This window comes from Ovis canadensis, chromosome 3, assembly GCF_042477335.2.
Source record: "Ovis canadensis isolate MfBH-ARS-UI-01 breed Bighorn chromosome 3, ARS-UI_OviCan_v2, whole genome shotgun sequence".
In the NCBI taxonomy this organism is placed as follows: Eukaryota; Metazoa; Chordata; class Mammalia; order Artiodactyla; family Bovidae; genus Ovis; species Ovis canadensis.
In genome coordinates, this window is record NC_091247.1 from 225,630,879 (window position 1) to 225,654,290 (window position 23,412).

The window sequence follows — 23,412 nt, forward strand, 5'->3', positions numbered from 1 at the left end:
GAGAACAAGGAAGAAAAACAAATATATATATATATCCATGTCGTCACTCCAGAGGCGGGGAGAAGGGGTGGGGGGACTCCCAGTAGGTAGCAAACAGCAGAACTCAGGGGAGGGGAGCTCCCCGGAACCTGCTATTTCCCTCTCAGAAGAGGCAGCAGGATGGAGGCACACAAGCCTGTGTGTTCACAGGGACAGGGACAACAGCTCCTTTGTAATCCCAGTGCTCTGCCCTGCCCTCCTTCACCTCCACACACTCCAGCTTAATATCAGGCTGGGAACTCAAGACCCTACTCCTCCCTAACCGTCCCAGGGCTGGGGACCACCCCTCCTGGAATTTTTCTGATGTCTCCTCTCTCCCGGGAGGTTTCCGGGGCCCTTCTCTGCCACCCATTTCCCCCCAGACCCAGGAGCCCCAGAGCAGTGGGGGGCTGTCCTCACCATGGCAATAGGAACACAGGTGAGGTGGATGGTACAGCTGGAAGGATAGGGGGTGGGAGGAAGCGGGGGCAGGAAGACCCCTGGCTTTGGTTGGATGCTGCTGAGGCTGTTTCTACAAAGCTGGGGTCTGACTTTTCACATCTGTGAAAAAGACTTAAAAATACCTAAAGCCTGGACTTCCCTGGTGGTTCAGTGGTTAAGAATCCACCTGCTGGGACTTCCCCAATGGTCCAATGGCTAAGGCTCTGAGATCCCAGCGCACGGAGCCTGGGGATCGATCCCTGGTCAGGGAACTAAGGTCCTGCATGCTGCAGCTCCGGGAGTTGGTGATGGACAGGGAGGCCTGGCGTGCTGCAGTCCGTGGGGTTGCAAAGAGCCAGACACGACTGAGCGACTGAACTGAATTGATGCTGCAACTAAGAGCTGGCACAGCCAAATAAAGAAAGAATCCACCTGCCAATGGAGGGGACACAAGTTCAGCCCCTGTTCTGGGAAGATTCCACGTGCCTCAGAGGAACGAGGCCCCTGCAGCACAACGACTGAGTCCACTTGCCTGGAGCCCTTGCTCCACAGAAGCCGCTGCAGTGAGAAGTGCAGACAGCTAGAGAGAGTCCGCGGGAGCAACACGCAGGCGCAGCACAGCCATAAATAAATAAATGGTAAAAAAAAAAAAAAGCCTAACGCCTGATGGTTGCAGGGCCTGGGGGAGGGAGGAGGAGTTACTGTTTAGCAGGTGTTTTCAAACATGGGAAGTTATGGAGATGGCTGGTAGTGATGGTTGAACAGCGCTATGAATGTGCTTGGCCTTTTCATACTGGTCATGGGGCTCTCAAGGCAAGAATACTGAAGTGCTTTGCCGTTCCCTTCTCCAGCGGACCACGTTTTGTCAGAACTCTTCACCATGACCCTTGAAGAGCTGACTCATTGGAAAAGATTCCGATGCTGGGAAAGATTGAGAGCAGGAGGCAAAGGGGCAACAGAAGATTAGATGGTTGGATGGTATCACTGACTCAATGGACATGAGCTGAGCAAACACTGAGAGATAGTGGAGGACAGGGAAGCCTGGCGTGCTGTAGTCCATGGGGTTGCAGAGTCGGACACGACTGTAGGGACTGAACAATGACATGGACACCACTACACAGTGCACTTCCAAACAGTAAAGATGGTCCATTCTGTTTTGTGCCTTTCCAAGCAATTAAAAAAAAAAAAAAGTTGAAGAAAAAAACAAACCCAAACAAAACTGAACTCCTGAAGCTGCCAGCACAGAGAGCTGGGATATTTGAGCACTGAAGTCGCGCTGTCATTTAGCAGGTCATTAAGTTCTCTTTCTTGCATGTGGATGAAAAAAAAAAAAAAAAAAGCATCAAGAAGCCCTAAGGACTTCTTGGAGGCAATCCATGTCAAGACCCTGGATCTCCCACCCAGATGCAGTCAGGGAAATTCATCCGGACAGTTCTTCGGAGCGAACCACAAACTTGTAGAGCGCAGGAGGCAGACACTAAACGAGTAACCAGATCACCCCCTAGCAGTTCTGTTTGCCTTTTGGACCCCGATAGGTCCTGGAGTCGGGCGGGGAGGCGGCCCTGGGGGCGGGCCGGGGCGGGGCCGCCGGTTGACACCCGGGCGCACGCGGGCCCCTCGCCGCAGACAATACGCCTCGCGGCTGGAGCGCTGTGGACGCCGCCGCCGTCACCACCCGCCGCCACTGCCACCGCCGGACGCGAGGTGAGCCCTCCCGCCCCTGCTGTGACCCTCGCTCCGCTGCCGGCCGCCCCTCCGCCCAGTCCGAGCCCGGCAGGTGAGCGCCCCGCGGCTGCCCTGGGCGCCCGCTGGAAGGTAGAGAGGCCAGTGGCCCCATATTTTCCTGTCCCGACTGGATTACTTACTTGCTGGCGACGTCTGGGGACCCCGGCTCCGAAACACCCACCTCGCTGGCCGAGGTGGGGGGTGCTCCAGTTCCCCGGTGGGCGATCTTGGCATCCGCGGCCCCTGGGGGCCTCAGTCTCCGCATCTGTGCAATGGGGCGGCCTGTCTGCGCCGCGCCCAGGGGACCCGGCGCCCGATCGCCCTTCTCCCTCCGAGGCCGGACTCCCAGGTCCTCTGGGCATCGGACCCGAACGCAGGGCTGCCAGCCCAGGGCCGCGACGGCGCGGCCACCAAAAAAAGAAAAAAAGAAAAAGGATGGCGGCGGGGGGAGGAAGATGGCGTCGGGCACCGGTTCCCGCCGGCCCCGGGGTGCCCGGGCGCCGCGCACCGGCCAGGGGGCCCGGGCCCGGCCGGACGCGGGACGCGGGGAAGTCCGGAACAGGAACTGCGCGCCGGGCGGGCGCGGCGCCCTCTGCCTGCCCACGCCCGGGGCAGGTGCGTCCCGCGGGGAAGGCGCCCGGGCCGCTGGTGCAAAGCAGGGACCGCCGGGCGCGCCCCATCCGGGGACCGCGAGGCGTCCCGCCACCAGCCCCGCGCGGCCAGGACCAGCCCCGAGGGGCTCCGGGCTCCCCACCTCCTGGGTGTGAGTCGTTTTGTAAACCGTTAATTGTTACTATAGTTTTCGCCAGGACGTTGTTGTTCTTGCCGCTGCTGCTATTGTAGCATTTTCTGAGCACCTATGCGGCTTGGTTTCCTTCCTAAGCTTTGCTGCGGCTCCCGGGGAAGGGAGGGTTATGGCTTTATCCTTACCACTTTAGGGAGGGCTCTGTGCTGGCCGGCCTCCAAGGACCAGAGGCCTCCTTGTAGGGTTGGAGAAACTGAGCCTGAGTTCAGGAGGCGTTATAAATGCTGTCTAGCCAAAAAGCCCAGAGCTGTTTCCTAGAAGCCAGGCCAAGCTCTCCACGCAGCCACATTCTGGTTGTGTTGTCTTCGCTGGGTTCTGGCACCCCTGAGCCTCAGTTGCTCATTCTGTAAAATGGGTCCATGAGGTTTCCCACCAGGGCTGGAGGAATACCACTCCCGAGTGTTGGTGGCCGTTAGTGACTTCTCCGGAGTTAGCTGTTTAACTCTATTTCTACTTATTCTGGGCTGCCCTTGGAATGAGTTCTTAGGAGGAGCAGCACATCTGGGGTGATTGGCACCTGATGCCTCAGTGGCCGGGATCCCAGTCTTAGCACTGGGCTGGTGGCGCTGGTCTTCCCCACGGTCTCATCTCCCCTCCCTTCTGAACAGTCCAGGATTTGGGGATTTCCCACTGTCTTAACCTCAAGGTCACTGTGGCTTCTCCAGCCTTACCAACATTAGATTGTACAAGTTTACTTTTGCTTGTGTTTGGTCTGGGAGGAGTGGGATCTAGGGAGAGTGGCTTCTGGGGGGCAGTGCCTTGGAATGTCCTTCGGGCAGGAAACATTTTTAATCTACCCTCTAAGATGGCTGCCAGGTGACTTTATTTTATTTTTTTGATGGGAATGTTTCTGTAAGCACCAGAGGTTCTGTGCCGCCTTCCATGGGAGCAGGTGAGGCCTAAAATAAGTGGAGTGATGCACTGTAGCAGCACCCCTTGGATGCCAGACTCACTGTCTCAAATGCTTCCTCCTCCGAGAAGCCTTCTGTGAATACCTGGTCTCAAGCTGCAGCCCTCCCTCTGTTCCTGGGGGTTCCTCTGCCCTAAAGCTCTCTCTGTCTCTCTTTTTTTTTTTTGATAAGTAAGAAGTGAACTTATTAGAGAGATACACATGCCGTAGACAGAATAGAGAATAGCGAGAATGGCCTTGGGAGAAATACACTCTACTGACAGTGTGGGCTGGCCGAGGATTTTACTCTATTGTTTTCAGGACTCTAAGACAGTGTGGAAATTACACCTGCTCACTTAGTCTGATTTACACAAACCCGTAGCTCCACTGGAACAGGAATTTATTATTATGTTTTTCTTTTTCTTTTTGGCCATGCCGCACAGCTTGTGAGATCTTAGTTCCTTGACCAGGGATCAAACCTGAGCCCCTTGGCACTGGAAGTGCAGTCTTAACCACTGGACTGCCAGGGAAGTCCCAGAGCAGGAGTTGAGAAAGATCACACTAGAGTATCCCCTCTGCCCATCACAACCTGGGCACTCTGGGAAGAAGCTGGTTAGAGCTTCTAAACATAGCTGGTTGTATGTATCAATATGTTTATTGTAAGTTTTATTAGGTGGTCAGTAAGTGTAGAAACTGGGCTTCCCTGGTGGCTTAGACAGTAAAGAATCTGCCTGCAATGTGGGAGACCTGAGTTCCTTCCCTGAGTTGGGAAGATCCCGTGGAGGGGAGGGCATGGCAGCCCCCTCCAGTCTTCTTGCCTGGACAATCCCCATGGACAGAGGAGCCTGGCGGGCTGCAGTCCATGGGGTCACAGTCAGACGCGGCTGAGCACAGGCGCAGATACAGAAATTGAGCTGCAAAGAAAGGAGAGAGCAGTGGCCGTCTGCTTTCTCACGTCTGGTCGTCTAGGAAGTGGACGGGGGTCCTCGGTGAACGGCTCCATCCACCAGTGAGTCTTGACCCTGACCTCCGAGGTGTTTCCCCCTCTCCCTGGAAAGCATCCTGTTTTTAGTGATCCCATTAAGTCTGTAGACAATTAATGGCTTCTGGCTTCCCCTCCTGTGGCCGTAGTGGATCCCACGAGAGTCGGGCTGTTTTTCTCTTGGCCCAGAACAATTCTTCGGTGTTTCAAGGAAGTTCCCGGCACGCTTGGGTTTTGTTGTCGGCGGCCACCAGGAAGCCTGCGGCGGGTCTGAGTGGACGTGTGCGGCTGGCGCTTTGTCCTGCCGTGGGTTGGTTGGGGCCAGGCCCTGGGTGAAATACAGAATGTAAGCAAATGAGTCCCCGGCCGGAGCCCCTCGCTGGCCTGGAGGCGGGCAAGAGAGGCCGGGCCTGGTGGTCAGGGCCCTGGGGCAGGCTTGGGGAGGGCAGCTGATTTCCCTAGTGTCAATATTGGGCTGTGACAACACAAAACACCGCAGGGCCTTGCCAGGCGCTGCTGGTAAACCTGTTTTTCTGGAGGTGGGAGAAGACACGGGGTCACCCAGAGTCTGAGAGGAGAGGCAAGCTCGGGGCCGGAGCGGGCAGCCCACCTGGCTGTCTGGGCAGAGGCACTGAGTCTGGCATGGAACTCAGCAAAGGCGCGAGGCCGGCCAGGGAGATGGGCGGATTTCCCATTTGCAGACAATGACGCATCCGGGAAATCCCAGCGGTGAACTGGGTGGGCGTGCACCTCTACTCAGCTCCAAGTTCATGGACCAAGAGCCTCCCTTTAGTGAGCACTGACTGTATACCCCAACCCTTTTGGCACTAGTGATCGGTTTCCACCGACTTGCGGGGAGGGGATGGTTTGGAGATGATTCAAGCACGCTACACTGATCATGCTCTTTCTTTCTGGTATTATTACATTGTGATATAGAATGAAACAATTATATAGCTCACCATCACACAGAGTCAGTGGGAGCCCCAAGCTTGTTTTCCTGAGCTTGGGTGGTCATGCGGGCGTCGGGGAGCGGCTGTAGGTACAGATGAGGCTTTGCTCGTTCACCTGCTGCTCACTTCCTGCTGTGTGGCTGGGTTGTTAACAGGCCGCGCACCTATCCAGGTTTGTGGGCCAGGGGTTGGGACCCTGCTGTATACCATGCACGCAACCTCTGCCTCCTCTCAAAAGCTGAGCGTGTCCAGTCCAGCGTGCCCTGGCCAGGAACTGACTGTCCTGTGAGCCCAGTCCCTTCGTTCTGTTGGACCTTGTATTATCTGGTTCCCTTGGGCTGTCCTCATTCACTAGTTCCTGCTCTGAGCCAGGGCAGACAGACAGGTAAACATTTAATGAGACTGTCATGGGCTGTGTGCCTAATCCAGGTCTGTTTACACAAGGTGCTGGGTTAGGAGCAATTAATTCTGTCCTGGGAGGAGGTGAGTTCTGAGCCTGGAGGAATATGCAGGTCCCTGATGCCAACCTGGGGAGGTAGCAGGAGGTGTGAAGGTGGGCTTGAGGGTGTGGAAAGGGAGGAGTAGGCAGCCCAGGATCTGTCCCCAGAAAGGGGAGCCCCCAAGGCTGCCGACTGGAGGGGGCCATGTCCAGATCTGGTAAGTGGTTGAGACCCTGCAGCGCCGGGGAGACCCAAAACTGTCTGGAAGGAAGGAGACCGTGAGGGCCACGTCTCTCTGAGCCCTTAGTGTCTGGACCCAGGAGCACATAGTCCTTCATGTAAATTCTTACGAACTTTAATTGAAGTATATTTGATTTACAGGATTGTGTTCAGGTATACAACAAAGTGATTTGGATATCCGTATATGTATATGTGTATATATATAATCTTTTCTATTGGGTTATCACAGGACACTGAATGTAGTGTCCTGTGCTATATAGTAAGCCCTTGTTTGTTTTATATATGATAGTGTAGATCTGTTAATCCGACACTCCTGATTTATACTCCCTGTTTCCCCATTGGTAAACATAAATTTTCTATGCCTGAGTCTCTTTAGTAAATAGATTTATTTGTACTGTTTTAGATTTCACATATAAGTGATATCAACTGTCTTTCTCTGTTTGAGAATGATAATCTCTAGGTTCGTACATGACGCTGCAAATGGCAATAGTTCATTCTTTTTGAAAAAAAAAAAAAGTGAAAGTCGGTCACTCGTGTCTGACTCTGCGATCCCATGGACTATAGCCTACCAGGCTCCTCTGTCCATGGAATTCTCCAGTCAAGAATGCTAGAGGGGGTTGCCAATTCATTCTCCAGGGGATCTTCCCAACCCAGTGATTGACCCTGGGTCTCCTGCATTGCAGGCAGATTCTTTACGTTTGAGCCACAGGGAAGCCCTCGTTCTTATTATGACTGAGTAATATTTCATTTGTGTGTGTGTGTGTCGGGGGGGGGATTTCCCAGGTGTGGGGGGGGGCTTCTCAGGTGGCTCAGCAGTAAAAGAATCCACCTGCAATGCGGGAGGTGGGGGCTGGATCCCTGACTCGAGAAGACACCCTGGGGAAGGTAATGGCAGCCCAACCCACTGGGACATGACTTCACAACTTAACAACAGCAACACACACACACACACACACACACACCACATCTTAAACTAACCATCTGTTGATGGGCACGTGGATTGTTTCCGTGTCCTGGCTATTGTAAATAGCATTACTGCGAATATGAGTTTTCATCCTTTCCAGATATGTGCCTAGGAGTGGGGTTGCTGGATCATATGGTAGCTCTGTTTTTAGTTTTTTAAGGAGCCTCCACGTCGGAGGGTTCCCTTTCCCCACACCCTCTTTAGCATTTATTGTCTGATATACAGCCTTTTTAAACGTATGTGGCAGACCCAAGCAGTACCTTGACGGCCGTTCTTTTTCTAATGGAGGTGGGAACCCCGGGGCCCCTTTCAGGTGGCAACAAGGACACGGTTCACTGGGACCCCCTCCAGACTGGGCTTGCAAAGTCTCCTCACCGTGATTTCCCCACCTGGTTCCTCCTCACTTCATGAAGTGTGCATTCTAACAAACACTGTAGTCTGGGTGGTTCATAAGCCACAGATACTTATCTCTCACTGTTCTGGATGCTTGAAGTCCAAGGTCAGGGTGCCACAGACTTCCTGTGTCCCCAGTGGAGGATGTGAAGGGAGCACTCCTGGGCCTGGTTTAGCAGAGTCCTAACCCATTAGCAGAGCCCTCGGGATCTCCTTGCCTTCTTGGGCCCTCCCCTCCTTTCTCCATCATGGGCATTAGGTTTTCCACAGAGGAATTTGGGGCGGGGCAGAAACTTTCAGACCTCAGCTGACTGGTTTAAAGCCAATTTCAAAATCAGTTGTCAAGATAATTATTCATCTGTTACACTTTCTCTTTTTTTTTTTCTTTTTAAATGTGTATTTGAGCGGGAAAGAACGGAAAAGAATCTGTCCCCAGTGCTTGTTTAGTGAGTGAAGAATTAGGGGGTCCAGCTGGGCTTTTGGCTAAGAGCAAGTGTAGTGTGGGAATTTCCTGGTGGCTCAGTGGTAAAGAATTCACCTGCCAGTGCAGGAGATGGAAGAGAAGCAGATTGGATCCCTGGGTCGGGAAGATCCCCCTGGAGGAGGAAATGGCAACCCGATCCAGTATTCTTGTCTGGAAAATCCCACGGACAGAGGAGCCTGGTGGGCTACAGTCCAGGGGGTCGCAAAGAGTCAGACACGACTGAGCGACTGAGCACAGGGGCTAAGGAATTTGTCCAGAGGACCACAGCCAAGCTGGACCAGAACCCAGGTGTGCCTGCAGCCCAGGGCCCCTTGGCTCAGCGTTTTCCTTCATAAATAATGTGTAACCAGTGAGATGTAAACACAGCTCAGTGCAGGTTCCATGTCTTGCTCCTGGCAATCACAGCTAACCTTGACTTCTTTCTATGAAACGTGGAGGCCCACCTCCTTCCATTTTGGAGGCCACCAACCTGCCAGGTTGGGAGGAGAAGGGGGCGCTGGTTTTGCATCACTCTTTCCACTGACATTCCTGAGATCCTTGGGTCAGGCCCTGGGGACCTGGAGCCCAGTCATCTCACAGCAGCTCTGGCCAAGAATGTGTCCTGGAGTTGGGGCCAGATTTCATGGAGCTCCTCTGATTAAGTGGGCGACAAACCCTTCACTGTTCGTTTTTATTTGTTTCAGCTCCACTCAGAATATTGTTTTAAGTTAATTTTTGGCTGCACTGGAGTTGCTTGGGCTTAGTTGCCCTGAGGTATGTAGGATCTTCCCAGACCAGGAATCGAACCCATTTCCCCTTGCATTGGCAGGCGGCTTCTTATCCGCCAGGGAAGTCCTGAACATTTTTAATAATGCACATTTCTTAAAAAAAAAAAAATGTATTTATCTTACAAATTGTCCCGCAATCCAGTAGCTTGGAAAATAATGTTTAGGAAACAGAAACCAATGTAAAAGACGGATTAAAACAGCTAGAGCAGTGCAGGCTTTATATGGCCCTGATTTTACGGTTTTCTTATTGTATCATCAGTGTCAGAAGTCTGTTCCTTCAGCTGGCTCCACTGCTCAGGATTTAAAGAAGTACTTTTTCCTCCTGGTTTTATTTCACCTTCCAGATCCATCCAATAGTCTCTCACAGCCCTTCACTGTTCTAACCCTTAGTTGGTCCCGAGGGAGCCTGGACTCAGTAGACGCAAATCAAAAGGGCCTGGGGTTACTGAGCTTTAAACTACAGGCCAGAGAGGGCAAGCCTTTGCCCGAGGCCACCCCAGCCAGAAGCCAAGTTGGCTTTCTCACTCTCTCTTTTGTTTAATATATTTTATTCTTATTTAATTATTTGGCTGCGCCGGGTCTTGGCAAGTGGGATCTGGTTCCCTGATCCGGGATCAAACCCTCTGCACTGGGAGCTCGAAGTCTTAGCCCCTGGACTCCCAGGGCAGTCCCGAGGTTGGCTCTCTTGCAGTGTCTGCACCTGGTTCAAGGTGGCCCACGGCAGCACCTGCGCCAGGCTTCAGGGCAGAGGGCTGAGATGCTGGTGCAGTGGTAGGGCTGAGGAAGCCTGTTTCGAGCTGTGCTTAGAGGCTCAGTCATATCCGACTCTCTGCGACCTCATGCACCGTAGCACCGCCAGGCTCCTCTGTCCATGGGGATTCTCCAGGCAAGACTACTGGAGCGGGCTGTCACCCTGCTGGCTTCCAACTCCTACGCTGAATTTCCAGCCCTTTGCTTAAAATACCTTTCCCTCCTCTTACCTTCTCATCTCCCTCCCACTCCCCCCCCCGCCCCCCCCCCGCCGCCACCCCCCCCCCCCCTGTTGTTTCTCCATCACTTAAGGGAAGTGAGTCCCGCCCACCTGAGACCAGCTGCTTCAGGCATCTGCAGGTTCCTAAGTCTGGCCTCCTCTGCCAGGTGGGGAGGGCGTGGGTGGGGTGGGGGCTGGGACGGGTTGGATGCTCGATTCCTGAAATAGACCTTGAAGACAAACATCACCCTTTCAGACAAACATCATCCTTACAGAACGAAAATTCAGGTGATGAATTGGAAACAATTATTTTTGCTCGATTTTTTGAATCAGTGAGACTAACCCCAATACTCAGGAAGACAGAAACATATAGAGTTTAAAAAGTTCAAGTCTCCTTCTTGCCTTTGTCCCAGAGAGGCCCCTTCCCCTCTTTCCTGACCTTCTTTCTCTTTTGGGAGATGGATCTGTGCAGACAGAGGTGTTTGTCTTTTTTTTTTTTTTTTTTAACATGTGTGCAGCATGGAAGACAAAAGCAGAGGGGGATGACAAGATGAGACGGTTGGATGGCATCACCAACTCAATGGACACGAATCTGAGCAAACTCCGGGAGATAGTGAAGGACAAAGGAGCCTGGCAGAGGAGCCACGGGGTGGCAAAGAGTCAGACACCTTAGCCACTGAACAGTAATAATCCAGCACAGTTAATCTGTGTTCCCCGCTGTGTTCACGCGCCTTCAAGATCTTGGCGCAGCAGTACCTGCCAGGTACATGCAGGCCTGCGCAGAGAACACATTTCTAGAAATCAAAGGGCTTGTGCGCTTTTGACTTTGATAGACACTGTCAAACTGACCCCCAGAGAAGTAGGGACTAGCGGTCTCTCACTCCCTTCTCGATCTGTTGATTCCTTAACCAGCTATGGAGCCTCCCGCTCCCGCGAGGTGGCAGAAAATGGGCAATCGTTGTATCTTTTGATGTTCTTTGCAACCCTGGAGGCTGTGCTGCTTCTTTGCAGAACTGTCTCTGAGCTGGGTGACTGCTACTGGTCTCACAGCAGTGACAAGGCTGGGACAGGAACCTACATCTGTCCTGCCCAAGTCAGGGCTTTTCTGCTTGATGCTGTGGGCACTGAATGCTTTGTATGCCAGCGCATTAGGGGGGCCATGTGTGTGTGGGGGGCCTGAAGGAAAAGACTGGGGGCCAGGGCTTTGCATCTGGGTCCAGAGCATCCACCGGCCTGGCCCAGATGGACCTGGCCCCCAGAGGGGGCCTCACCTGTTCCTGCTTTGCTGAAAGGTCCTCAGGGACATGGGGAAGGTTGGGCTGGGCGGCGACTCAGGGTTCACGCCCCCACAAGGTGGGGGCAGCTGTTTCCATCCCAGGGTGTGGTGGAAGAGGCACGCCTGTGACCCTGCAGCCTGGCCGGTCCAGAGCTGATGCCCCTTCCTTCCAAGCCCTGCAGGCGTCCTCGTGACTGTGGGGGCAGCAAGGTTCAATTTGCATCCTGAGATCCAGCGGAAAATGGGTTTCCACTGCGTGTGTAGGAGGGTGAGCGTGGGCTGCTGCCTGCGTGGGTGTGCCTTCCTTTCCACCAAAGAAGAGTTTTAAACTCCTCCTTTGCAAATACGCTGGGAAAAAAAATAGACCCTTGAAACCAGTCCAGGTTCCTGGATCTGCAGCTGCAGTGATGTCAGTTTTCGCCCCCGTTTAGTCACTCAACAAGCATTTATCTGCCCGGTGCTGTGGGCTGGGAAGCAGGGATTAATAACGATAGTGACGGCAGTTCCTTTTTTTTTTTTTTAACTTTTGTTTGGCTGCACCACAGGGCTTGCAGGATCTTAGCTCCCCAGCTAGGGATGGAATCCCAGGCCCCTTGCAGGGTAAGCTCCAAGTCCTAACCACTGGACCACTAGGGAAGTCCCAGCTCCTGGTTGTCCCCCGTGGAATGGCTCTTGCTGGTGTCCTCATTGAGGAGTGAGGGAGCTGGGCACAGGGGCTGTCCCCCAGGACACCCAGAGGGCGCCAACAGGGGTGTCAGAGGAGAGCGAGAATGGCCGGCGGCACTGCCCAGGTGAAGACTGGAGGCCTGACATGTGTGGTGGGAGCTGGGTTAGGATTGGGGCAGCAGGGCTGAGGTGACCAGGGGGAGAAGCAGCTCCTGGTAGTGTCCCCTGAGGGGCCTGGGGAGCGATGGAGCAGGCGGAGGGGTCAGATCTGAGGCTGCTGCGTGGAGGTCAGATTGGAGGCCCCCAGCAGGAGACACGCCAGACGGGATGGGCCCAACCCTCAGCCTCCACTGGAGTGAGGGGGCTGCTGGGAGGGACCAGCTCTGGGGGGCTGCTGCAAGGCCCCTGTCCCCACTCTCAGCCACATTGTCCTCTCGCTCGGATCTAGAGCCCCAAGGCCAGCCTGGGGCTGCTTGTTGATTCTCCTCCTTTAGTACCAGCCAGAACCATTGACTGACTGCAGCAAGAAGGCTAAGGACTTGAATTTCTTCACATCTCTTTTTAATAGATACAGGGTTAAGTGGTGAGCATTTTCATCCATGTACAGAGCTTAAATCAGTGCTTGACCATAGCTGATACCCAAACATCAGCCAGGATTATAAGTTAGGGCTGGTTCTTTTTAAAGAAAATCTTTATTTGGCTGCACCGGGTCTTACTTGTGGCACGTGGAATCTTTAGTCCCCTGACCAGGGAACCTGGGCCCCTTGCGTTGGGAGTGCAGAGTCTTAGCCACTGGACCCCCAGGGAAGTCTCTAGTGCTGGTTCTTGCCTGGAAAAGGAACCCTATTAGCATGGGACCATTATGCCTGCTTAGCAGATAAGGAAACTGGGGGTCTTGCCCAAGATCTCCCTGCAAGTGAGTGGTTGGTTAGGATGTCAATTCAACATCCCCCCACCTGTTTGGGAGCATCAGGCAGGGCTCAGATGATGATCAAGGGAAGAGGAGAGTCTGGTGTCTATCCCAAGCCAGCTCTGATCAGAGAGGTCCAGAAGGGTCTGGGGACCCACATGAAGCTGCAGAAGTGGCAGGCCCTGCCCCCAGACAGTTGAGTCCAGTTGAGGAGGCACCACTCATGTTGCTCAGCCACCACGAAGCCGGTCACACGCAGTTTAGGCCTCACGCCCAAGCTGCTAGTCGTCACTGTCCCAGGTCAGGCACCGGCCCTGTAGGATTCAGGGACCCTCATCCTTTGGTACCCAAGGTGCCCAAGGATTCTAGGCATGTCTACTGGGAACTGAGGGATGTTGGGATAATGGCTCAAGGTGAAGCTCAGGCCACGTGCCCAATGAAGTCCCCTAGCGACCCCTTACCAGTGGGGTAAGGGGTCCGTGGGAGCACGAGCCATCTCTGGGAAGGGAACAGCCCCGTGCAGAGGGGCTTGGAGGGGGAGTGAGGGGCTAAGGGAGCAGGGAGACAGATGCAAATGAGGGCTGGGGCAGCTTTCCCTTGAAAATGGCCATTTGCATAGACACTCTGAGAGCTCCTGGTCCGAGTTCCTGAAATGCTGGCCTAACACAAGGTCAAGTTCACTGGGCTTAGAACCTGTTTGATGTTAAAACCTGTCTCTATTTATCTGGATCTTTTAAGTCCTTTAATGGAATTTGTATTTATCCATAAAGGCATTTTTTGGGGAGGTCACTCCCCCTGCATTGCACAGTATGTGGGATCCTAATTACCCAACCAGGGAATGGAACCCGTGACCCCTGCAGTGGAAGCTGGAAGTCTCAACCACCAGGAAAGTTCTTGTCCATACCGATTTTAAGCACCCTTTCTTAGATTAAAAAAAAAAAGCCATATATTTCCTGATCAGAAACCTTATATTTCCACAGTTGTATTTACTGTCTACAGTATTTTCAGGTTGTCTTGTAGGAATGCTCTTGATTTTTCTGTGTTGATCTAGCTTGTTAAGACTCATTTATAGGACTTCCCGGGCAGTCTAATGCTTAACACTCCATGGCCCAAAAGAGAAAGAAAGAAGAAGTTTGTTGTTATCATTCTTTAGGAAGTTGTGTCCAACTCTTTGTGACCCCATGGACTGTAGCCCACCAAGTTTCTCTGTCCGTGGCATTTCCCAGGCAAGGCTAATGGAGTGGGTGGCCATTTCTTCCTCCAGAGTGTCTTCCCCATCCAGGGATCAACCCTGAGTCTCCTGCTTTGGCGGACAGGTTCTTTACCACTGAGCCACCAGGGAAGCCCCAGAGAAAAAGACTCATTTACCATTTTTCCCCATAAATCTAACTGAAGGCCACTCGCCTCCCCGACCATGGCATCAGTGCCCCTCCTTCCAGGGCGGTTGACCTGGGAGCAGGGTCCATGGCCCTGGTTCAGCATCTCCTAATCATAAGGGGAAGGGATGAGAGTCATCCCTGGCTACAGAAGTGGCTTCAAACCGCACTAGTTACATCATCTACTCTTGGGCAGTGTGACAGGTGGATCTGGGCTCACTCCATAGCTTTTAACTGATAGACCCCAGAACGAAGGGGTGAAGATTTAGGCACCCAGAGTGCCACCTGCGCTGGGTGTCTGTGTTGCTAACAACCTTTTAGGGTCTTAGAAACGTCCCCAGGACCCTCCCTGTCTGTGTGGCAGGCCTGCTGGTTGGCAGCGGGGTTGGGGTGGGGTCGCTGGCGGCGGGGGCAGCCTGCTTTTGACACTCTGCCTGCAGGCGCCCTCAGCAGGTGGCTGCACCATTCCCCGAAGCCCGCCTGGGGTGCCAGGGGCCACCCTCCTGGCTCCACCCACCAGGTCTGACCTGACATTGCCCTTCAGCCCACGGGGGAAGGGGCTGTCCTGACAGGTGCGGGTGGCATCTGTCAGACTGGGGCTCTTTTGTGGCCCCTGTGGCTGTGTTTACACGTCAGCTCTCTGCAGCCCCAGCGCCCGCGACCTGCCTGTCACGTTGCGCTTTCATCTGGAACAGATGTAGAACTGGTTCTCTCCCAGGAAACTGAAGCAGCCCGCTCCCTTTGATGCAGGCTCTGGCCACATATTCTCTGTGGAACAATGCTGTGCTTGTGCGGTTCTTTCTCAAAGGCCAGGGTGCCCCAGACACCCAGATACCTGTGTGCGCCATCAGGTGACGTCATGTCCATCTCTGCGTGCAGTTTGCTTGCACTGTTGAGAATGACTTGTCTAGACTCTCCCGGCGGCACGTGGAGGACCCAGGAAACTGACCTGCCTGCCCACGAGCCCCTGCCCTGTCTGCGTTTCCGGCCGTCCCCCTTTAGCGCCGAGAGCACACGGTGCCCTCTATGCGCGGCTCTGCATCCCTGTGCTTGGGTACCTCTCAGCCGCAGTCAGGAATGAACAATGGTCCACCCTGGCCTGGGGAGCAGGAGGCCTGGGTGTAAACCAGTTGATTGTTGATACAGTTAATTGGGGGGGGCACATCCATGACACGTGGGATCTTAGTTTCCTGACCAGCAGTGGGTGCTCCCGGCAGCGGAAGCGCAGAGTCCTAGCCACGGGACTCCAGGGAGGTCCCCAGCATCAATTGTTATTGAAAGAATAATGGATTGAGGTACAGAGGCCATAACAGTGCTGCTCCCCACCAGGCTGTGCTCAGAGTGTTAGTACTTGGGATGCCCCTGGTGGTCCAGCGGTTAGGAATCTGCCTTGCAGTGCAGGGGATGGAGGTTCATACCCTGGTCGGGGAATGAAGATTCCACATACCTTGGAGCAACTAAACAGGCACGTCACAACTAGACAGTCGGAGCACCGAAATGAAAGGTCCCACATGATACACCAAGACCCAGCACCGAGCCAAATAAATGGATCAATGTTTTCAAAACTGTTTTGACACTTAAAGGAGGCTCCTTCATCCTCCAGCAGCCTAGTGGGCAGGGGGCTGCTCCTGACACATTACCGATGAGAAAACTGTGGCATCACACAGCTCCTGAGTGGAAGAGCTGGGATTTGAACTCGGGCCCTTCGGCTCTTCATTGTGTTCTGGAGCGAAGGCTGTTTGATACAGCGTGGGGTAAATTCTGGTGAGCACGGTCATAGGCCTAACCAGCTGTCACACCTGATGATGTAAACAGAGCTGCCCCGTCTGTGTCTGCCCCCCTTCAACCCCCGGCTCAGACTGAGACCTCATTGACCGGAAGTGGGTTACAGGCCCACCACTAGCTGCAAGGCATGCCGGGGAAAGTGAGAACAGAAGTATTAGAACTGGCGTAGATGAGCACACATCAGGGCCACCCCAGTGAAAGCTAGTTCTATTAGCAGGGAGCCCGGGCAGTGGAGAGGTGAGACAGTCAACTGGAGAAAGGAGGTTATAAAATACTGCGGAAGGAGTGATCCCATTTTTTTATAAAGGTTCTCATTAGTTATCTGTTTTATACATTTTGTTGTTCAGTCGCTAAGTGGTGTCCAACTCTTTTCGACCCCATGGACTGCAGCACGCCAGGCTTCCTTGTCCTTCACCATCTCCCAGAGTTTGCTCAAACTCATGTCCATTGAGTCGGTGATGCCATCCAACCTTCTCATCCTCTGTCGTCCCCTTCTTCTCCAGCCTTCACTCTTTCCCAGCATCAGGGTCTTTTTCAATGAGTCAGTTCTTCGCATCAGGAGGCCAAAGGATTGGAGTTTCAGTTTCAGCATCAGTCCTTCCAATGAATATTCAGGGTTGATTTCCTTTAGGATGGATTGCTTGATCTCCTTGCAGTCCAAGGGATTCTCAGGAGTCTGCTCCAGCACCACAGTCCAAAAGCATCAGTTCTTTGGCTCTCAGCCTTCTTTAGGGTCCACCTCTCACATCCATACATGACTGTTGGAAAAACCACGGCTTTGATATATGTCAACCCCAGTCTCCCAGTTCATCCAACCCCACCCCTCGGCGTGATCCCGGTTTTGAAAATGTGTGTGCTGTGCATGTGTTTAAAAACTGACACCATCTCTCTGGGAGTCGGGATTGTGAGTGACTTTTCCTTGCATAGCCTGTGATATTTGCCTCTTTCTGCTTATGGGGAGTAGCAGTAGGAAGCTGGCAGAACCCAAGGAACTGGCACTCTGGATGGAGCCCAGCTTTAGTCCACTATGACATCAGACATTTGGGATGTTTTGTTTGACTATAGGCCTCTTGGGGATAGCATTACAGCCTTGCATTTATAGTCCGATTTTCTCTTTTTCTGGGGGGGCCACACCGTATGACTTGCGGGATCTTAGTTCCCCGACCAAGAATTGAACCTGGGCCGCGGCGGTGAAGAGTGTCAAGTCCTAACCACTGGTCCGCCAGGGAAGAAGTCCCTGATTCTCTGTTCACAAAGGAAGAAGGCGAGACCCCTTATAAATCTCCAAATCCCTGAGAGATGGATGAGAGATGGATGAGAGAGGCATGGTGACCCTCCCAGAGGCGCACAGCAGAATTCGTGCCAGGGGGAGCCAGGGTGGAGGTAAGGTGACTAGTAAGTGATACCCCAGATCGCACACTTCTGAGCCTCCAGTCCTTGTCTTTTTCTTCCAGAGAAGAAATGTATCAAGCAAGACCCCTCTCTAGGAACCTCTTTTTGTACACCTTCCTACAAAACCACGGCCCAGGCTTCCTGGATGACCAAGGCTCAGGGCTTCCCGGCGTGACCAGTATCTTGGAGTTCCACCCCATCTCCCCCTACAGGTAGGGGTAGCCTTGGGCCCGGCCCACCCTCATTCCTGGTCAGTGACTGTGGCAGGTGGTTAGCAGAGCCCTCTGCATTCTCCGGGCAGGGCTGCAGCGTGGAAATTCCCCAGGCGTGGTCACGGAGGCAAGCGCCCTGGGTGGAGCTGCTCACAGAGGAACCCCTCCGAGCACCCAGCATAGTCAGCCCCAGGACCTCCCTGCAGTGCTGGCCATCAGAATGACTCGAGCTCGTGGCCTTGACGGAGTGCCTCCTGGCCCTCTGACCACAGTCACGTCAAGGGCTCATAGGAGACGGATTTGGTTTTAGAGAACCAGCAGGAGGCGGCTTCAGATGCAGTTCCCAACCCTGGCGATCAAGGCAGGGAGGAGGAGACTGTCCCAGCATCAGCGCCCGGCTTCTAGAGGCTTCCCTCCTGCTACAGGCCTCGGAAAACTCTTAGCCATTAGGCCTTGGGCGTGGGCTTGGGGCTGGTTGGAATCTTAGGTATGGAGGGACTTGGGAACCTGCCCCCTTCCCCTCCGTGTAGATGGAGTTGGGGGGCGGTGTCGTCCTGACTTTAGCCTGCCACCTGATTGCCCGCCAGCCCTCCCTAGCGTCACCGTCCCACCTCCCCTCCTCCCCACCTCCCCGCCCAGACTGGGCAGGTGGCCGGGGCTAGGCTGGGAGGGACTTGGAGTCCGGGGAATTTCCAGCCAAGTCACCGGGTTGGAATGTGGGCAGCACCCTGGGAGCAAGGCTGAAGCCCGCCCAGGTGCCCAGAGTGTGAATGTGAGCATCTCCGTTTCCATCAGGGAGTCAGTGGTGGGGGAGAGCCACGTAGCCCCTCCTTTCTCAGAAGGGGTGGTGACATCAGAGGTGGGTTCGGAATTAGGGACTGGGAAACACGTCCCAGGTACCTCCCTGGACTTTCTGGAGTGCTCGGATTACCTTGGAGGGGAAGGGAGGCTAATTGTTGTCACAGGCATTGAGTACCTCCCTGCCCTCCCACAAAACGGGGGGTGGGGGCAGGCTCCACCGGGGCAGCCCCCTCCCCAGGGTCCAGCATCTGTGCTCCAGGGACCTCCCCCGGGGATGGGCCCTCACTGGCTTCTTCTGAAGCAAAGTAGGAGCCAGAGGAGGGGGCATGTGAGGGTTCCCTGCCCCCACCTTGCTGCCGCCATCTTGGTGGATCTGGGGGTCTTGGGGTGTGGGGTCACCAGCCCAACCACCCCAGGTCCCTTTCCTTGCCTCCCCGCAGTGACAGTCCACACTACCTGGCCATGCAGCTGGCCTCCATTGCCGACGAGATGGAGCTGAGGTTGCTGCTGCCCCAGTTCGTTGAGCCCTTCTGGATGCCCATGTACAGGTGACAAGCCCCGCTGGGCCCAGGACGCCCGTAGACCAGGGCTGGCTCCCCACGGCTCCACTCCCGGTGTGGGGGCGGCCCGGAGCCCAGAGCCCTCTGGTCCCTGGAGCTGTCCTGGGCCGCAGACCCCAGTGCCCTCCTCTCCCCTCTATCCTCAAGCCAAGATAGCCTCTTTCCAGAAGAGTCTTGACTGAAGACGACAGGAAGTGCTCAGGGAGCTGGGCTGGAGCTCTGTGCCCAGCGTTATGGGCAGAGTCTTCTGTGTGGGGGTGGGGGTCCTTGCAGGAGGACTCAGCTGCCAGCATTTGCCAGCTTCCCTGCGGGTTCTCAGAGCCTCGCAGACTTGCCGGGTGAGACCAGAGAGACCATGACTACCGAAAACTAGGATGCAAGCTGGCAGGGGGTCTTGTGTCCAGGGAAGCAGCCTGCCTTAGAGGGGCCCAGGTCTCTCTCGGAACGCGACTCCTCCTGCACCAGCCTCTGGGAGCCCATGAGCGGTGGGGCGTCGCCCAGCTCCCAGGATGCAAGTCCAGATCCCCACGGGGTGAATTTAGAACCAGAGGGCCGGGTGACAGTGGGTGGGAGGGGACAGGCCCTCTCCTCCCCAGCGGTCCCTGGAGGCCACCTCTTGCCCCTGCTCCTGTGTAACGGCCCTGCCCCCTTTCTGTCTTGCAGCTTGTCTTTCCCCTACAGCCACGTAGGGCTTAGGGATGTTCTGAGAAGCTTTATGGTTGCTTTCACCAACCTCAGGGAGAACCGAAGGCTCTGGAGCTTCCTGACTCTCAGGGACCGGGTAAGTGAGCCTTGAACTCCTGACCTTGATTTCCATCCGGTGAGTGGCGACTGCTCTGGAGCAGCTGCTTGGGGCTCACCCTCTCTGGATGTCACTCCCGACTGTCTCGTCTTGCCCGCTCCCCGCATCTTCTACCGCTGCCTGGTCCCCAGGGGCCTCTGGGTTTGAGGCTGTGGTTCATGGGCTGGATGCACGCATCTGCTTCCTCATCTGGGCTGTGCTTTTCCCCCTCTGCCAGGAATTGCCTTCATCAGGCAGACTGCTCACAGTTGCCTCTTGTCCCAACGAGCAGCTTTCCGGACCGCTCCCCTTCCCTCCCCATCAGTGCGGGCCGAATGCCGCAGTCCATTCTGTCAATATCACACCGGTTTTCCTGGCAGACCAGCAGCCCCTGGTGGGCCGGCCTCCTCTCCTGCCGCACCCTCCGGGCCACGGTCCTCTCCTACCCCTCCCGTGTTTCTCATCTTTCCAGTCACCCCGTCCCAGACCCCCCCAGTTCTTCCTGCGGCCCCCATGTTAGCCAACGACTCCCCACACCACTCCTGTTCCCACCCTCGCCTGGCTGGGGGCGGGGGGTTGAACGGGCCGGCCTCCTGCCGACTGGAGGTCCTCACCTGTCGCCACCTTCATCCCACAGGTGTCGCCCAGCCTGTGGCCCGAGCTGGCACTGTCCCTGCTGGTGGTGGCGATGCTCAGCTGGGGGTGCCGCTTCCACTGACCGAGCCGCTACTCGTGTGGGGGTGGGGCTGGCCCCTCCCCCTCGACCACCACCCTGGCAGTGGCCCTGTTTTGGTGGTGTTGTCTTTTAACTGTTTTCTGATGATGCCTTTTTTTTTTTTTTAATTTAAACTCTGAGTGCTGGGACACTGAGGTTCATACTAGTTTTTTTTCTTGTTTTGTTTTTTTTTTTTTTGTAAGAGAAATGAATTTATTATACCTCTGGGGTCGTTACTGGTTAACGACCCACTCTCCCGGCCCCAGCCCGCTCTGCGGTGGCCTGTCCTGAGATGGAGCCTCCCTCTCATGGGTTGGTCAAACAGGGGGCGGCGGGGGGAGTGCTGGTCACACCCCCGTGTCTGGGATGCCCGTGGCACAGGGAATCTGCTGGAATGGATTTCTGCGGGGCGAGGAGAGCTCAATAAAATGTTGGTTTCCAGCCGGTCTCTGTCCTCTCTGGGGGTCGGTGGGCTGCATCCTGCCGGTGGGGTGTGGGGAAGGCAGGGCGTGTTCCGGGTCACCACTGCGCCTGCGGTACCACCCGGCTCCCAGCTCCTTCCTGCACCTTCCACGGCTGGCCTGGCGTGCTGTTTGGCCTGCATGAGCTGGATTACTCCCTCATCATGTCCTGGTGCCTTGCCGTTAGGGAAACCTTCCTTTCGGTTGTCAGTGCCTCTTACAATTGGGCCGTCTGCCCTCCTCATGCCTGCTCATCCAGGGCTCCCTGCTGGGGATTGTCACGCCCGTGGGGTGCAGAGAGGGGGCTGGGCAGGGGCACCCGGGGCAGGAAGCCAGGCCCCCACCCTGCGGGCTCAGCCCACCCCAGACCTGACCCAGGGCGCTTTCTAAACCCTGAGAGGTGGGCCCTCTTTCCCCTGGTGCTGTCTCTCCCAACCCCCTCGTGCCAGCCCTGGGCTGGGGTGAGCCACCTTCCCGCTCCCCCACCCCCCTTCCATTCCCCGGCCCTCAGCATCTTTTGCTCATCCTCCACCCCCACCAGGACTCAGGGATGGTGAGTCTTTGCTGACCCCCACTCAGCCCTGGAGCTGACCCAGCAGGTGCAGCTATCCCCCACCTTCCAGCAGGCTGGTCAGGCCCGGCCCCCTGCATCCTGCCTGTGCCCCTGCACACCTCCAACCCTCATGACTGAAGGGACCACCCCAGGCCTTATACTGCAGCTCCCCAAGGTCTGGCCCTCCACGGCTCTGAGGCCTGACTTCACTCTCTTTCTTGTGAGGTGTCACCATGTCAGGCTCTGAGAACCTCACAGCGGGGCTGGGGGGTGGAGACCAGAATCTCCCGGTTCCCAGGCAATGGCCGGGATACCCCATCCGTGCAGCCGGCTTTGTCTGGAGAGCTCCATCCCAGACTGGTACCACATTCCCACCAAGCTTGTAGACCCGGGAGTGACCCGAGGGCTCACCCTGTGTGACCCACTGTAGAATGGCTAAGGATGTGGGACTGAGAAAACTCCGGGGCCTGCAGAGGGTGAGATGAGTCCTCTCCGAGGAGGGGCTGGGGGAGCTGGACTGCAGTAAAAAGGCCCTGGGGCGGGGACAGGCTGGGGTGCAGAGGCAGACGGGCCAGCATCGGCCCCACTGTGTCTCCTGGTTCACGCCAGCCCGGGCCTGGGATAGCTGCCTGCCGCAGCTCTAGCTCCCACGCGGCACTTGACCTTCTGAGCCGATGTGGATCCGGCCGTGGAGGGCCAGCACTTCACTCCTGTCTACCTGGACAAGCCCCCCTGATGGGGGAAACTGAGGCTTAGAGGCAGGGGACTTGACCGAGGTGGCCTAGAGTTCCATCACCCCAGGATCCTGCAATCCAGTCAGATTGGGATCCAGAGTGAAACCCATTCTGGCTACTCCACGTGGCAGTTTCCATAGGAGCAGAGGAGCTGAATCCGGTCTCAATCTTGAGTCCACAGCAACATCAGAAACAACTCTCCAGTGTCCAAAAGGGAGAGCCAGAGGCTGGTCCCTGTCAGGCAGAGGGCAGGGGTGACATGTGGTCACTCACTGGCCACATGACTCCTAGAGAATTTTCACACAATGCCTCCCACCCCCCATCTCCTGCTGCAGGTCTCTGGCAGGCCCCAGGGCACCGCTGCACGCATAACATGGTGCCTCTTCCCAGGCAGACCCGTGGAGTCAGGTGGCTGGAAAGAGAAGCACTCCAAGCTTCTCCACTGACGTGGGGTCCAGGGAAGTGGTGGCAGGTGCGAGTCCCACCTCAGGGTGAGAACCCTCAGACCAAGGACAGCGCTGGTATCGACCCCATGGGGACAGGAGCTGGCCGAGGTCCTGCTGAGAAACAGGATGCAGGACCCACCGCGGTCCCGGGCCCTCACCCCAGGATGACTCCTGTAACTCCCGGCACAATTTGCCGTCTCTGCAGGATTCAATTGGAGGTTGGGGGGTTGGGCAGGGACAGGGCCCACCCACCCCCAACCCAGGGCTCCTGGAGTCGAGGTGGAGCCCTGCCCACTGCACCTGTGATGGGGGAAACTGGGGCCCAGAGGCAGGGGACTTGACCAGGGTGGCCCAGACTCCCATCACCCCAGGATCCTCCAATCAGATTGAGATCCAGAGTGAAACCCGCTCTGGCTGCTCCACGTGGCAGCTTCCACAGGAGCAGGAGAGCTGAAACTGGTCTCAATCTTGTGTCCGCAACACCAGAAATGACTGTCCAGTGTCCAAAAGGGAGAGCCAGAGGCTTATCCCGGTCAGGCAGAGGGCAGGGGTGATGTGGTCACCTACTGGCCACATGACTCCTACTGGGTGGCCCCTGAGACAGATGCGCCCAGAGGAGCAGTGAGGCCTGCAGCCTGGACGGCCCGCCCTCCGCCGCCTACCTGTGGGGCTGTGC

At 55.6% G+C, this 23,412-nt stretch overlaps 1 protein-coding gene across 1 annotated transcript in view; it reads left to right on the top strand.

The window, feature by feature from the left end:
* The window catches only part of BIK (BCL2 interacting killer), a 41,308-nt gene extending 20,325 nt beyond the window's left edge, over positions 1 to 20,983 (top strand). Inside the window, exons 2-6 of the mRNA XM_069582015.1 lie at positions 1,995 to 2,163; positions 17,536 to 17,685; positions 18,927 to 19,034; positions 19,710 to 19,827; positions 20,465 to 20,983. Of these exons, the coding sequence (XP_069438116.1) occupies positions 1,995 to 2,163; positions 17,536 to 17,685; positions 18,927 to 19,034; positions 19,710 to 19,827; positions 20,465 to 20,545 (626 nt within the window). The 3' untranslated portion in view covers positions 20,546 to 20,983. The remainder of the gene's footprint in view (positions 1 to 1,994; positions 2,164 to 17,535; positions 17,686 to 18,926; positions 19,035 to 19,709; positions 19,828 to 20,464) is intronic.
* Positions 20,984 to 23,412: the final 2,429 nt, after the last annotated feature.